Source organism: Aulonocara sp. 'chitande type north' Nkhata Bay, linkage group LG14, assembly GCF_057382095.1.
Source record: "Aulonocara sp. 'chitande type north' Nkhata Bay isolate Kocher_YH1m ecotype deep benthic linkage group LG14, A_spYH_male_GT1.1, whole genome shotgun sequence".
NCBI classification, from domain to species: Eukaryota; Metazoa; Chordata; class Actinopteri; order Cichliformes; family Cichlidae; genus Aulonocara; species Aulonocara sp. 'chitande type north' Nkhata Bay.
In genome coordinates this window covers 9094278-9109503 of record NC_141357.1, presented here as the reverse complement: position 1 = coordinate 9109503, position 15226 = coordinate 9094278, and the positions used below count along the sequence as shown (strand labels likewise).

Sequence of the window (15226 nt, the reverse complement as noted above, 5' to 3'; positions counted from 1 at the left end):
CACAGCGTTGGCTGTGAACATCGAAGGTCCACCTTCATATTGCTTAAGCCTCCTGTTTACACGAAGAAGTCAATGACAAGAAAGGTGGGTTTAAAGGAAGAGGAGGAGCCAAAGCAGATCATAGACCAGGGATGTCAAACTCATTTTACAGTATAGGCCACATTCAGTCTCGGTGTAAAGAAGTGTAATGGCATATTTAATCCCTGGAATATCTTAATATATAATTGCCCAGACTGTCCTGTAATAATAAAACAAATTTCTATAGTAGTTAACTACATTGGTGTAGTGTGAATGGTCCTGGGGGACCTCTTCACTAAGAGGCAAAGATGTAAAACCTATGAAAAGTGTAAGTCTTATGTTTCAGCTTAGGGCGTAATATCTGACACCCCTGCCATAGACAGTACACAAGGTGACTGTAGCTACCATGTTATGATCATAGATAATTCTACATTTTTAAATAATGTATGACAAAGACAACAAAACAAGCGACTGAGCCCATAAACTCACCAATAAAGTGTTCACAGAGGTCAAGTCAGAACGCTGTTTTACCACACACCTCTACAGGACTGAAAGTCTTTTTGCAACCACAGCTGTTGCTATCGAGTGGCCTTCAGATGGGACGCAGGTTTAAGTCACTTCCACACCTTCATGTTTTTGAGCCGGAAGCTACCTCTATGCTTCATAATGCTGTATAAATATACTTAACACATTTAACTCAACCCTGAAAAATTGTCTCTTAATGCCCCCGCATTTTTGTCAAGTGTATGTTGTTGTCATGTACTGTCATACAGGTAAATCGCAAAGGCACGTAAATATGCAATATAATGAAAGTTAATTTACTATATGGGTGCATATTAAAGTGAAAGAAATCATTCATACCAATTTGTCATTAAGTATATGAATTTGCCCAAAGCATGACCAGGTTAAATAATACTTAAACATTTGCATACGGTTGTAAGATTAATAAAGATTCATGGAAACCTTTTTTAGAGTCTGAGAATAAAATATGGAACTGGAAATTATCATTATAGGTCTATTTTTAAGGTGGCCTCATGTCAGTGCACATTAAATTACCCCAATGTATTGCCAGATATAGTTTGTTATGATGTAAACTGAATGAAATTCTGCTACCGTGCTTTCAAGGCTTTACTTTGCACACTGGTATTTTCAGGTGAATACTAACACAAGCTAACGTGTGCAGTTTATTTTTAGCCTTGTAGATGTGTTAACATGCAAGCATTCAATAAGAACAAAATACTTTTGCATGACCCATTTCAGACCCGATGACAGCAGTAGATAGACATCAAGGATCTCCCAAAGTCGCTTTTATTTATGATTGCATGCATTGATCTGAAAGTATCAGAATGTGCATAATCTCTGGTTCTGTAGTTTTTTACAAACTAAGCAACATCGACAATGGGGAGGAAGTTTTAACCTGGTTTTAAACTGATGGTTACAGTGTCATGGTGTTGGCAGGATATGCAATGCTGCTTCTAAAACTAAAACTAGAAGTCTGCTTGCCACGGAAATGGTGACCAAACAGCAACACCTCAGTCTGTGGTTTCTTCGTAAGGCTGAGATGAGGTACCATGACAGAAAATAGCCTCAGACATGTTCAGCCCAGTCTTTACTTCCAATACTTCTATTTTTCTAAATAAAGTTGCAAGAAAAAGTGCAACTGATTTTGAATTACCAGTATTTATACACTGGTTATTTAAAATGCAATTAGCCGTAAGGTGCAAATATGGACAAAGTGACTAAATTAATCCATTCAGATCTTGAACATGTTATATAATCACTCACGTAACAGGCTGGCAAAAGTGAGTAAACTACACTAGGTTTGCTTACTTGCACCTCCTTTAGCAGCAAAACCTCCATCGGATGTGTCTTGTAGATGCTTATGTGACCCACAAAGAGGTGAAGAGGAAATATTAACCACAAATGTATACTCAATCATTCAGGTAAGGAAATCCCAAAAGATTCTGTTGATCTGGACGTACCAAATGAACAAAATCAACGTTTTGGAATTTAATTTAATTGATAATGGTTTATAAAATACTGTGGGGTTAGTGTGTATGGCGAGTGAACTATTTTCAGTGTCTAAAGTAGGGCACGCCAGACAAACTTTGAGAACCGCTGGGCTGAGGTCAGGTCTGTGCTGGAAATGCCAAAACACTTTTTTTCTTTATCAGCCATACTGTGGTTGGTCCACTTTTCATGCTTTGGGTTATTGTCACCAAAACTCTCCACAGCTTCATACTTTGTTCACATTCTTCTGAAGAATTCTTAATGCAATTAAAATTCATTGTTGCCTCGATGAATGCACGATTTCCATCAACCTGGGGCAACAAAGCAGCCACAAACCATGATGCTCCCTCCACCGTGCTTCACAGCTAGAGTGAGGTTTTCATGTTGGTGTGCTGTGCTATCTTCCTCTGAACACAGCGTTCCTTATCGCTCGTCTACCCACAGAACAGCGTCCCGTAGCTGCGGTGGAACATTCAGACATGTCGGTAATTTTTGTACAGCATTTTATCCTTCACCTGATATTTGCAGGTGTATTGCTTTTACCATTGGATTGTTTTAGGGTAGCTTGTTGCGCTCTTGTTGTGATCACTGTGAAGAACTAGTGGAGAGGAGCTCTGCCAGAGAGGAAATACAGAGTTAACAGCAGTTCAGAAGAGGCATAGTATTGACAGAGAATTTGTAAAATGTAAATGTAGCTACAACACTTGTACTGTACATGAATGGAGTCATGGAGGGCGTCTGTGGGTGGCAGGTGGCAAGCCAAAAGCTAGCAACAGGCAGAGGGTGGGGCAGGCTGGTGATCAGGTGAGTCCTCCTTCTTCTTCACACGTTACAGAGAGTGGGTGATGAGCTGGAGGTTTCCACAGGCAGCTGACAAGTGTGTTTCCAAGGAGGCAAGATTTCCAAGAGAGCTGGGAGCAGGGAGAGAGACAGGATTACTACAGACAGATGATCATAAACAACAATAATAGTTACAAAAGTGACCTAAAGTTCACCATATTGGCAATGACGACCTGGCAAAGAATTGGCGCAGATATAATAATGATTAATAATCTTAAACAGGTAGGAAGGAGGAAACCAGGTGAAACTTCATCCAGGGGTGGATCCAGAGGGATCAGCCAGCCCAGGAACTCCAAGAAAATCAGGCTTTAAAGGCCGCACTCTGACAAGAAGTAGAGTAGCTTTAAATTCATTTGTGTACATTTTTCTTATTGTATATTTGTTATAATCTGGTCTTTAAAAAAAACCCCAAAAAAATGTTTATATCACTAATCAATCTTTCAGACTTTTTCAATAATTTCACTGTGCATGCTTTTATTTATTTATCCATTTACTCTTCCCACACTCAGCATTTCTCACCAGTTGTTGGAACTGAATCTCAATGACTTTGTCCATCCTCCGCTGTGAGCGAGTTCTCACACATGAAAAGTAAAACCATCCGTGTGATCTTACTTTAATCAGATGATGTTTGTCTATAATTGTCACAGAGATGAAGACATGGTGAAGTAAGTAAGAAAGTAAGTAAGAAAATAGGCACATAGCTCTTTAGAGAACATGCAGTGTTTTCTCTCTCTCCACGCTGTAGTCAGAGCTGGGTTAACCACAGGCAGACTTGGAGGGGGGAGGGAAGGGTGAAGAAGGTGTCGTGAACATTCACATGAAAATTGAAACTACATTAAATGCCAGCGTGAGCAGGAGGCAGAAGCAGGCGAGCATGAGAGCCGTACATCAAATACCTGAATTTGAGAAACTTAAGAAAATTTTGCCGCGAAACCTTTTGACGACGTGTTAGTGAGAAAGATGACAGCTTCCTATTTCAGCTATTCTGAACTCTTAAGCAACACTTTGCACTGTGCAGAAAGAAAGAGTTCAAGAGTGGGAAGATTGCAATATGTGTAGAAACTGCTAACAGTGTAAAGGAGGGAAGATACGCCAACTAACCGAGCCAGCCTGACACATGTGAGTATCAGCTATTTCTATACCACTAATGTGCTTGTGTTTAATTCTCTGTCTAACATTGTCTTGAGTTTGATGTCTAGTTATTAAAAATGATTGTCCCAGAAGCCAAATCTTAGAGGAAACTTTCTTAGTTTTGTATACTTTTTTTTGCTGAATTATGCACTGTTAACTACCCAGATTGTCTTTTTTACTGAATGGACCTTCTGTTTTATCTACAGCTGATGTCCATAGATGTAGACAAAAATATGTCAATGTGTTTGTGTCCAGGGCTGTTCACAGTTCAGTTAATGGGACAACAGCCATCCCATGGAGGAGCAGCAGGAGGAAACTGTCACTGCTGGATCAGCTGAAAGGCTGCCAGGAGGCCTGGTGCCCTGGGGGAGCCTGGGACAGAGAGGGGGCTCACGCTGCTATCTGTGGGACACCTGCTGGGGTAGGAGCAGACATCACTGAATGACTCTCGCTGTTATTATGTGACATCAAGCGTCCAGTGTGTGTCAAATGAAGTCCAGATGATTGATCAAATCATTCAAGGATCTCCCTGTAAAGCTTCCCACTAACACTAAATAATGACTCTGTTTCCTCACACGTCCTTGATCTTAGTCATTGCCTGCTACTCAGTTTTTTTTCTTTCCCCTTGTCCTATTTGGCAGTGTGGCGATCAGAATCGTTGTCCGACGGCCAAAAAACGCCCAACAGATTCACTTTCCCAATTGGACCATTACGGCATTTGCTATAACAGCCCACTTGATAGTCATATTTTATTAGAATTTGACCAGTTTAATCAACTGCTACTCAGTCGATTCAATTTTGACAACTCTTATGCAATAAAACAACTTTACATTTAATGACTTACTTACTTTGCATTTACTTTTAGACTATTTTTAAAAAAAGAAATCTTAGTTCTTTATTTTTTTCTCAGTTTCCCGCCAGTGTCTCCCACTTCCCAGTGTGTCCTCTCTTCTGCTTCCTCTCCCAGTTTCGCTGCTTTTTGCGTTCCCAAGCTCGAAGTCGCGGGCATCATTTAAATTTTCTCTAGCAACCAAGTGTTTTTTGTGGGTCTGAATGTTGACATGCACTCGTCACTTAAATGTAGTTCCTTCTTTTTTTTCTATTTGAGGTCTGATAACACAACGAACGGTTTTAAATGCAGAAGTAGTGCTGAATAAAAGCGAGTTCATGTCAGGGAAATGACATTTCATGGTGGGTTTGGCTGCTGCACTCGCAGGGAATGTAAGTAACAAAGTAACAACGTATGATGCTTTACGTATTCATTGTTCTCGGTTATTATAAAGCGTGACATGGAGACAATTACACTGAAATGCAAAACTCTGACTGGCAGCAACAAGTCGTTGAACCGTGACAAATGTGTTATGGAGGAGGAGTGTGCTTTTTTTGTTTTGTATTAAGTGTTAAGAGACAAGTTTACTGGCATAATGTGATAAGCAGAATGCTGTGGAGGTTGTAGTCGACTTTTGTTCAATCAGATGTTGGAAGGGAGGGTTGATTGACTCATTTCTTCTTGTTTTTATGAATGGCAAACAGTAAGATGGCTGTTATGAATCAGTGGAAGATATATTTTTCCTAATTGCCGCTGTTTTTGCTGTCTTTCGGTGTGTTTCTGTGCTCAGAGTTTGGTGACTTCAAGTAAGCTTGTCAGTCTTTATTTTTGTACACACAGAGCCTGAAAACCACTTCCTCTGTACATGTTTGTAAATGTGTGCTGGTCTAAAGAGCACCTTTGAATTTGGCTGTGATGATGTAACTACTTGACAGAGCCGTTGCCTGGGATTACATGCGTTTTGCTTTACTCAAGTTAATTGTGTCTCAACTGGCCGTTTTATTGTCTTTGCTTCCAAAAAAGGTGTCGTGATCGATGCAAGTCTCTGTGCAGACAAAGCAAAGCTCTGTGTATAAAAGGAGACATGAAGAAGTGAAAGGGCCTCTTGAGATATTCACACCAGAAACAGAAACACTTCACATTTTTTTCTAAAGTGGACAAATACCAGGAACAAGATTAGTCTTTTACCATCACTGACGAGGCTAGAGTCAGCAGTACAACGTTTTAGCCTCATCACTGACTGTAACTGATCCTGTTTCTTGTACATTTTTATGCCATCTAAGTTAAAATACATGAATCACGTTAGCCCGCTCGAGTTACAGCAGTGCCTGATTCAATGAGGCCTTTACAAAAGCTAGTCACAAGGCACGTTTAAAGACAGAATGAGTTTGATATGATCTGAGAGTAAGAACCTAAAAATAAATGCCCTAACTGCAAGACCCTATTCACAGTAATGCGAAAAAGAAAGCGCAGCCACTTTCACTGCTAAGGTTTTGCATGTCAGCACATATAAAGATCATCTGCTCTTTAGAAGGTCTTCAAATTATTCAAATGCAACCTCACATGAACGACAACAAATGTCATACTGTCATTGTTTATCAGCTCTATAACATCAAGTAGAAAGTACATCCTCTGATTCATTAGCTTGTAAACCCACCTTTAGCAGAAGTATTTCTTCAAACTAATAAAGTCACACAGAGAGTGGGCAGTTTGACTGGGCCATTCCGATGCCTTCATTTTCTTCTTTTTCAGCCATTCTGTCATAGATTCACTGCTGTGTTTGGGATCATTGTCCTGTTGCATGACCCACTCTGGGTCAAGCTTTAGTTGTCAGACAGATGGCCTCACATTTGACTCTAAAATACTTGCAGAGGAGTTCAGTAATGCAAAGTATCCAGTTCTCAAGCCCGAATCATCACCCTTCCTCCAGCGTGCCTGACAGCTGGTATGAGGTTTCTGTACTAAAAAAGCTGTGTTTGGTTTTTGCCAAACGTGGCGATGTGCATTACGGCCAATCACCTTCACTTTGGTCTCATCTGTCCAGAGAACATTGTTCCAGAAGTCTTGTGGTTTGTTCACATCCAACTTTGCAAAATTAAGCTCTGGTTTCTCCTGGCAACTGTTCCATACAAGCCATTCAGTCCTTTTATAATCGTACTGTATCATTTAGTGCTAACTGAGGTGTCGGTATTAGATGTAGCTCTTGGGTTTTCTGCAGTTTCTCTGAGCATTGCACGGTCTTCAGGTGAATTTAATAGGATGCCACACCGGAGAAGACTGTCATAAATGATCTCTACTTGTTAATAATCCCTATTACTGTATAATAACCCTGTACTTCTACAGTAATAAATTACCCTGAACTTACAGTCTATTTCTGCACGACATATTTCTTTGCTGCAGATATCCCTGAGTGCCAGTTTAAGGAGTCAGCACATGGTTGAAAGCTGGGCAGGAAACTACACACGTAAAACTCTTTTAGTTATCGTTATGATTATGGTTGTTCGGAAGATGGTGGCATTTTGTGTTAGCATTTGTGTTTATTTACTTTAGTCCACTCTTGTACTGGTTTATAGTTTTTCCACCATGAGTTAAGACAGTTTAGTCGGCTCTGATGGCTAAAACAGAAGCTAGAAAAGAAACAACATCTTTGGGGTCGTGGTGTGTGCTGCTGTATCACACATGTGGTGTGAACTGTGAGTGAATAAAATGCACAGTAGAGAGCTCTCTCTTCTTGTCAGACTCAAGGGCTGCATGAAATATGAACGAGTCCTGCCACCGGCCTGTGGGCCACTCTTTGAAACCCTCGGTTTTCAAGGTTTTCTTGTATAGGATTTGATTGGTTTTAATGAAGATGGATTTGCGCACTAACAGTGTTGTGGGGCTCAGTTTCAGGTTTTAGTTTTGATGCATGCGCAAAATAAAACATGAAGAATAGAACATGGTTAAAGAAAATCATGTGATGTGAGCGGTCCTAAGCCACACTGGTTCGTCACTCAGAGTTAACCATCATCTACAGATTCATATCAGCATCTCTGAGTGGGCAAACAAACACTTATCAGCACTTAATGCATGAGCCCTTAGACATTTGCAGTGTGCATGACGCTCTGTCACGTCGAGATCAAATCAATTGACTCTTGTCACAGAAATTCTGACACATTTCTTTGTAAACCACACGCTAAAATAGTTTTTTTTCTCTCTGTGTCCATCCATCACTCAGTTGTTCTCTTACTGCTGCCTGCTTACCATCTGGCCATGCCTTGTAGCCTGCCAGCGTGAACATTTAACCCTCTCGAGGCAGGCGTTGCCGATTTGCAACAGTTAAAAACTAACAACCTGATTACCCCACATACATATTTTATGAGTTTTTTTTACTCAGAAGTACCACTGCAGGACTTGGTTGTGCATTAGCAACAAAAAGTTTAATTTGAGCCTGAGAGGGTTAAAAGTAAACGTTCTCCTGCTTAACAGGTTTCTGTGACAGTTGAAATCTTTAAATGAGTCACACGTGTGTTTCCCTGCAGAGTTTCCTGGTTGTGCGGGACTCTGTGACGTCTCAGCCAAGCCTGCTGTGTGTGTCTGCCGGAGCGCAGAATGAGGAAGTCTTTGATTATAATATCAAATGCACAGGAGCAGGTAGGATCCCGCCACATGCAAACATCTGTGCGTGTGTGTGTGTGTGTGTGCGCTCGGGCGTGCATGTATGTGCTTGTGCTTGTGTGTGTGTCTGTGTGACCAAGCTACCAATTTCCCTGCGTCATTTTTAGTGGTTATTTTATGAGTCAGTACTTCTGTCAAACATGTCAAACTGAACCGATAAATAGAAAATAACCTAGTAACGTCATGGTTGCACTTTCTCTTCTCAGGTTTGTGTACCTGCAGACATGGCAGTTATTGTAGATTGATGCAGATTAAAAAATAAAACTCTGGTCCTATTTTATTTATTTACCAAACTTTTCCACTTACTGATCTACATGATGTATCTAAAAGATTAAAAAAAATCAAACACTAAAGGGTCATCTGACTCCTCTAGCCTGCAACACCCTCTTCAGGCTTTATAAACCACACACTGCCAGGAAATAATCAAGCTGTAAAGCTACTGTGGAAATATGTGAAACCCTAACGCTGGCTTATCTTAAGTTCCCTTTTAGTTTTTTTCTGGTATAAACTTTGGTGCATTTCCAGGAAAGTATTTTTCACCAGAGCATTTCAGAATGAGACTAAAGCTGCCCACTCTTTCTGTTTCTCTCTGACAGTTTTCCAACTGTCTGAGTCTCATCTGTCTTTCTCTGACTTGACTCAGCTGGTGCTCTTCTACTCTCTGACCAGGTAAGAATCTCCTGTCTCAGCTACATAAAAAACTCTCCATGCTTGGTTATTGGTGGAACTGTGGACATTGTGAAAGACTGTTCGAACCTGTGTTTAACCAAATCCTGTCTGTTTATCTCTTGGATCTCTCTCCCTCTGTGTTTCAGGGATGTGCTGGATGTTTGTCTCCACATTCCTCGCTGGATCTACAGCGTAACAGACACAAAAAAAGAGCGTCTTTCACAGCTTGAACCTAGTGCGTCCGGGCCTTCCTGAGCTTTTGCCTTTCATAATCTTCAACAAAACAATACAAAACTGTGTTGAGGAGCCTTGTCAGCTAATTTCACTGATATCTCTGTTGCAGAAACTTGGCTTTCCACACCGCCTGATCAACAGACTGATCAAATGTCCCAAAGGGAACCAAGCAGCATGATGTGCTCCATACAGGTATGTTGCTTATCTACGTGTGTGTAGATTTTTGTGAGGGAGGGGGAGGGACTTAAGGGGAAATGGTGTCTTTACTTCCTTCAGTGGGTAAATCAATAGCCTGGTAATTGTCTCAGAAACAGAACATTCATCATGCAACCAGAAGCACCACTCCAAAATAATGTTCAGGTGCCCACAAGAATATTTAAATTAAGAATAATTTAACTTTCTAAAGTGGTTATATGTGTCTATTATGTAACCAATGTTGCGTTCTATCCTGTTAACACTGTATGTATGTGTTTTTTTTCACTAGCTGACGTCCACAAACGGGGCCCTGTGTATCATCAATCCCCTCTACCTCCGTGAACACGGAGACGAGTGGCTGACCCACAGGCCAGCTGCCGCACAGCCGTCAAATTTCAGACGCCTCAGCACCACCCGGCAATGGGCAGGCGCAGGGTTACAAAGTAAACGAGCCATCTCTTTGGAGCAAGAAACCCCTGCTCCCAATACAGAGAGCTCAGGTCAGTGCACCAACTTCAGATTTCACCCAATATAAAAAAAAGCTTCCTCAGTTCTGAACAGCAATGTTAGACAGTGTAGTTTCATTTCCCCTCACAGTTTTGGAAAACAATGCTTCTATCTATCCAGATCAGGAGATGCTTTGAACTTAAAGTTCCTCTCCTTGCACTGTTTAAACCCCTAAAAACCTTTTCTTCCCTTTATAAAAAATAAGCCTACCAATAAACTCGTAACTGTGTTTTCCATACATTTTGTACATGCAGTCCTGGTCAGTTCTGCTGAAGTGTGTGAGAGGCAAAAACACAGGAGTTTCTAAATCAGGAAGTCCTGGGCCACAGAGAGTATGCTGTTCCTGCAGGTCAGGGGGAGAAAAAAATCCACTGTGTCTGGTGCAAACAGGAAGTGGCTTTGTGCGAGCTTTTAAAACTAAATGGAAATATCACCACAAAAAGCATTCATGTGGGTTAGCACTTATTAAAATACTTTAATCATTGTCAGCTGTTCTGTCGTCTTGCTCCACACTTGCACATGGCTTGACCACACTGTTAATTGCTAGCTCTGACAAGTTAGCCCTGCGTAGCAAGTGGACAAAACTAATTCCTATGGTTGTTTTTGAGACTGTCAGAGGTACATCATATTTCAGAAATAGTTAAAATGCCAGTCCTGTCTTTCTGTTTATGTCACTTGTGATATCAGTAAGTGGGATCAGTTAAATTCATTGCAAAAAACTGTGATGTTATTCAGGTTTAATCAGAGCCTGTTCCGCTGATTCTGCACCAACTGAGCAAACACCAGCAGGGGTGGTCCTCCGGCGGCCCAGTCGGGATTTAGTAATCGCCCAGCCTCAGAGGGTGAGCACGGGGAGCCTACCTTCATCCACTTCCTCCACCCCCAGAAATGGAACACCTGAGTTGCAGCGCCACAGCAGCCCCGTGCCTCAGTCTCCTCACAGGGTGTCCTGGATTGAGGATGGCGTCTGGCTGCCTCCACCCAGGCCTTCTTCCTTGCTCCAGCCTCCATCACTCGAGCTTGACTCGCTTTCAATCAGCAGCATAGAGGAAGAGATGGAGCCCCAGATGCTAAGCTCGTCACATCACCACGCTTCAGCACACCGTTTGGCTGATAAGGTCCTACATCGCCTTTCTGCCGTGGGCCAGGCGCTGGGTGGGCTGGTAAGCCAGAGAAAAAGACTGTCCAATCGTGTGCAAGAGCTGAGTGAGAAGAAAGGTGCTGCATTTGCAGAGGCTGTGAAGGGATTTGTGGAGATGACATCGAAGAGAGGGACTGATTCTAGCGGTGTCACAGGGTCGGAGTTCTTACAGGAAGTGAGATTATCACTCACATCACTGAGGGAGACACTGCTGGAATATGCAGAAATCCAGATGTTACTGGAAAGCATAACTGACTTAAACGACTCAGAGATTGGTGAGTGGGCTGTGACATAACACAGAAATGATTTTAGGTTTTTGTTGTCAGCATAAATGACAGAATATATATTTTGCATTCTTAAAACCTTGTGGTTGAACGCTTAGTGCTCCAATAATTATCCCTCTGCTATCTTTTGATCCTGGTGTAGACACCCTGGTGGAGCTCTCCATCCACAAAGTGGCTCTGAAGCCTGTCTCCAGCCACCTCTACTCCTGCATAGAAACCTCCCGAACCAATGATGGCACCTTCGAGCGTCTCCAGAGCAACCTGCGCTTGCTGGAAAAGAACGAGGTGACTGAACTAGGAGGTTCAGCAGGAGTTGGAGTTCCTGACTCCGTCACGCTTGATCGTATCCAGCAGAAATGGAATAATATGCACGATGTCTACTCTCCAAACAAGAAAGTGGAGATCATGCTCAAAGTCTGCAAGAGCATCTATCACAGCATGAGTGCCAATGCTAGCTCAGGTAGCCTGGCAGTGTTTCGTAAATACCACTCTTCTACTTTGAGTCGCTTGGTTGCTATATCCACTTAAAGTCATGTTCTCCTCACAGCAGGTAAAGTGTATGGAGCAGATGATTTCCTGCCCTGCCTGACGTGGGTGCTGCTCCGTAGCAACCTGGTCACCTTGCAGGTAGACACAGATTACATGATGGAACTGCTGGATCCCACACAGCTACAAGGAGAGGGTAAGCCAGTTATAATTCAAGGACAATGTAGAGGAAGTGTGATGCTCCATTTGAGTAAATCATGTTTGAAACTAAATAGAAGTTTTTCTGACTTTACTCAGAAACTTAGTAAGTGACTTGCTAACACACTCTGACAGTAATGCCTATGTTTGCCTGGTCAACAACTATCTGGAAATCATCAGATGTGAGAGGAAAGTGTGTATTCCCCGACTGGTTGTGAGTGGATGCTGGAAGTTGCTAGGATGAATTGGTCAAAGGGATTGCTTTGGTGGCTAGCAGATTGCTGCAGTCACCAGTAGTTTACATGTGTGTTTACTCCTCGATAAATGTAAATAAACTGTGCAAAGTAAGAAACTGGGCTAAAATGTGTTTACTCAGGGAGTGAACAGCAAATGTTTGCACACAGGTCCGCATTTTTCATGGAACTCTAACAATCTGCTAGTAATGGCTTTGCACATTTTTCCCTAATGATGGCTGCTCACTGGTCTCCAGGCCCACGTGACTAAGGGCTTATTCTTTTAAGTGAAGCCTTTTTTATAGTCCTGCAAATGTGTTCATCTGCATACCGGTTTAAATTTTGATGGAGGAGTGGCTCTTGTGTAGTCCTCCAAGATCCTGACTGCACATGATTGGATGTACATGAACTTAAAAAGTATGGCCTTTTAAAGTCTAAAGATGACTATAGACTATAGAGGGCCTTACCCTTATAATTTTATTCTTGCACTACTAATATGGCATTGCATACTTAAAATAATCCTTACGTTTTCTTAATTTTGTCCTTGGTGCAGCCCTTTAGTTTTTCAGCTGTCTGAAAAAAACAGTTTTAGCTCCCCTTTGTTTTAGTGATCTTTCTTTTGATTGGCTGCCCCTCGCACACAGGAAACAGCAAGTGGATGGTGTTTCTGTTCTCGCAGCCTCAGAGCTGTATGCCTGGGATGTCACACAGCGCAAAGAACAAACAAATATGAGCATTTAGTGTACTCCCAAGGGCTAAGCTTTGGGTTTAATCAGTCCCCCTACATGTGTGGAACTTTATGATGACACTTTGTAGTTGTAGTTTTGTAGTTTCCCCCCTGCTTATAGGTTGTCTCACTCAATGTCACCTTTTTCTATATCCCCATATCAACAGGTGGCTACTACCTTACAACTCTATATGCCTCTCTCTACTACATCAGCAGTTTCCGCCCACGACTGGCTGCCCGTCAGCTCAGTGTGGAAGCCCAACAGTCTCTCAATCAGTGGCATCGCAGACGCACACTGCACTGTAACCAGTCGCGTCGCAGCAAGCACAGACGGACTATTCGGAGGCAGGTTTGTCGGGACGGGAGTAAAGATGAAAGCAAAAATGAAAATGCATCTGTTAGTATGGAGGGGTCACAAGAACAGAAAGAACGCAACACAGAGGCTCTGCAGACACTGAGCGAGGAGACAGGGAGGGAACAAGGAGCCAATGACCAATCACAGCCTACTAGTCCAACTTCAGACTCTCAACCTGTGACACAGGAAGAGGAAACAGCAAGCAAACAGGAAGATAGCCAGACTTCTGGTGAAGGAAAAGAGGAGGACCACAGAGCATTATAATGAGATGCACGTCGTCAGGAGAAGGTCAAAGACCCTCAAAATGTTCTTACTGGTCAAAGCTATTTCACACCTGTTGAAATTCTTGCAAAGAGGTAAATTAACCTTTTAGCATGTGTCACTAATACCATGGTGTCAGTTAAGGTGAACGTGTGCCTGACTCAGCCTGAGGATTGGGGCTCCTCTTGGGTCTCATTATAAAGCTGGAGGGTCACAAGTTGAGAGGATGAATGAGATACTAAAGTGACATTTCTTAAATTTGAGCTGTTTTCTTCTAAAGTGTAACAAGGGGTGTCACACATGGATACCGCTCTCTTGTCACACTCCAAAAAGATTCAAAGCACTGGTCTAAATGACAACAAGTTCAATGTCATAAGTGAGCTGTAAAGACAACACTTGTTACTAGAGACTTGCTTAATGGGAGCTTATTTGGCCACCATCATCAGTGTAAATGTGTGACATAGATCTAGTAATTGATCACATTGATCAATTAACAGTATATATTAAACATAAGCGATGTATTTGATACAGTTGCTTTATCACATTTCCTAAACCCCCCTGACCAGGAAGCGGTTGCATTTTGTAAGCTGTGCCCTGGGTTGGAATCCTTCATGCTGATTAATTTAAACTTGTATCATTCGACATTTTTAAATGTGGTCATATTAAAGCAGTAGCCTGCCAAAAGAGTGAAGTCATTAAGGTCTAAAAAAGTCTGCTTAGGTTGTACAGTTTATTCTGCTCTTTTTAGCACCGCCTACAACAGACGGCTATTTTCAGGTAAATGCAGTCCCACTTTGTGTTGCTCGTAGAGTTTATTATTATTATTATTATTATTATTATTATTATTATTATTATTATTATTATTATTATTATTATTATTATTATTATTGTTATTATTATTATTATTATTATTATTATTATTGCAGAAGCTTGCTCCAGGATGAAATGCTAAAATCTACTTGGACTTGTTGCTAACTTTATTAATTTTGTTAATAGCGTTAAATGGTGTTAACAGTAACATTTTGACAATGCTATGGGCATGTCTTTTCCTTTCGTCCTAAAGTGGCAATAAATTAAACTAATCAATAAATAAAACTGAATCATTTGATTTTCTCAATTCTGTCTCAGGCTCTTTTCTAACAGCATTTTGCTGCAAAGGCATGTGCTATGTTGTTTCTGGTCTCCACAGTAATGCACAAACACTTTAAATCCACAGACTCCCCACAAAAAGCAATTACAGTAGCACCATTATCACTTATCTCTACACTACAGTAAAGTTCATCCGCAGTTTGGGCCACTAGAGGGCAGCATTCAACCTTCTCTGTTATGAACAGCTTTTAGCCCCTTGATTGGTGGGTGGCTTTGGAGCTTTCTTGAAGAGGAAGCTGAAACTAAACTAAGTTACATAAGTTAAAATCACTGTGCTACCACTACTAGTACTAGTGATAGTG

At 41.5% G+C, this 15226-nt stretch overlaps 1 protein-coding gene across 1 annotated transcript; it reads left to right on the top strand.

Annotated features, from left to right (window-relative positions):
* Positions 1–3727: 3727 nt before the first annotated feature.
* Positions 3728–14853, top strand: rinl (Ras and Rab interactor-like). The gene is made up of 11 exons (XM_086262761.1): positions 3728–3987; positions 4255–4420; positions 8350–8461; positions 9082–9154; positions 9301–9389; positions 9498–9580; positions 9873–10083; positions 10826–11506; positions 11658–11975; positions 12063–12197; positions 13327–14853. Coding segments are annotated over exons 1-11 (2322 nt in total). The 5' UTR covers positions 3728–3985; the 3' UTR covers positions 13779–14853.
* The last annotated feature ends 373 nt before the right edge of the window (positions 14854–15226 follow it).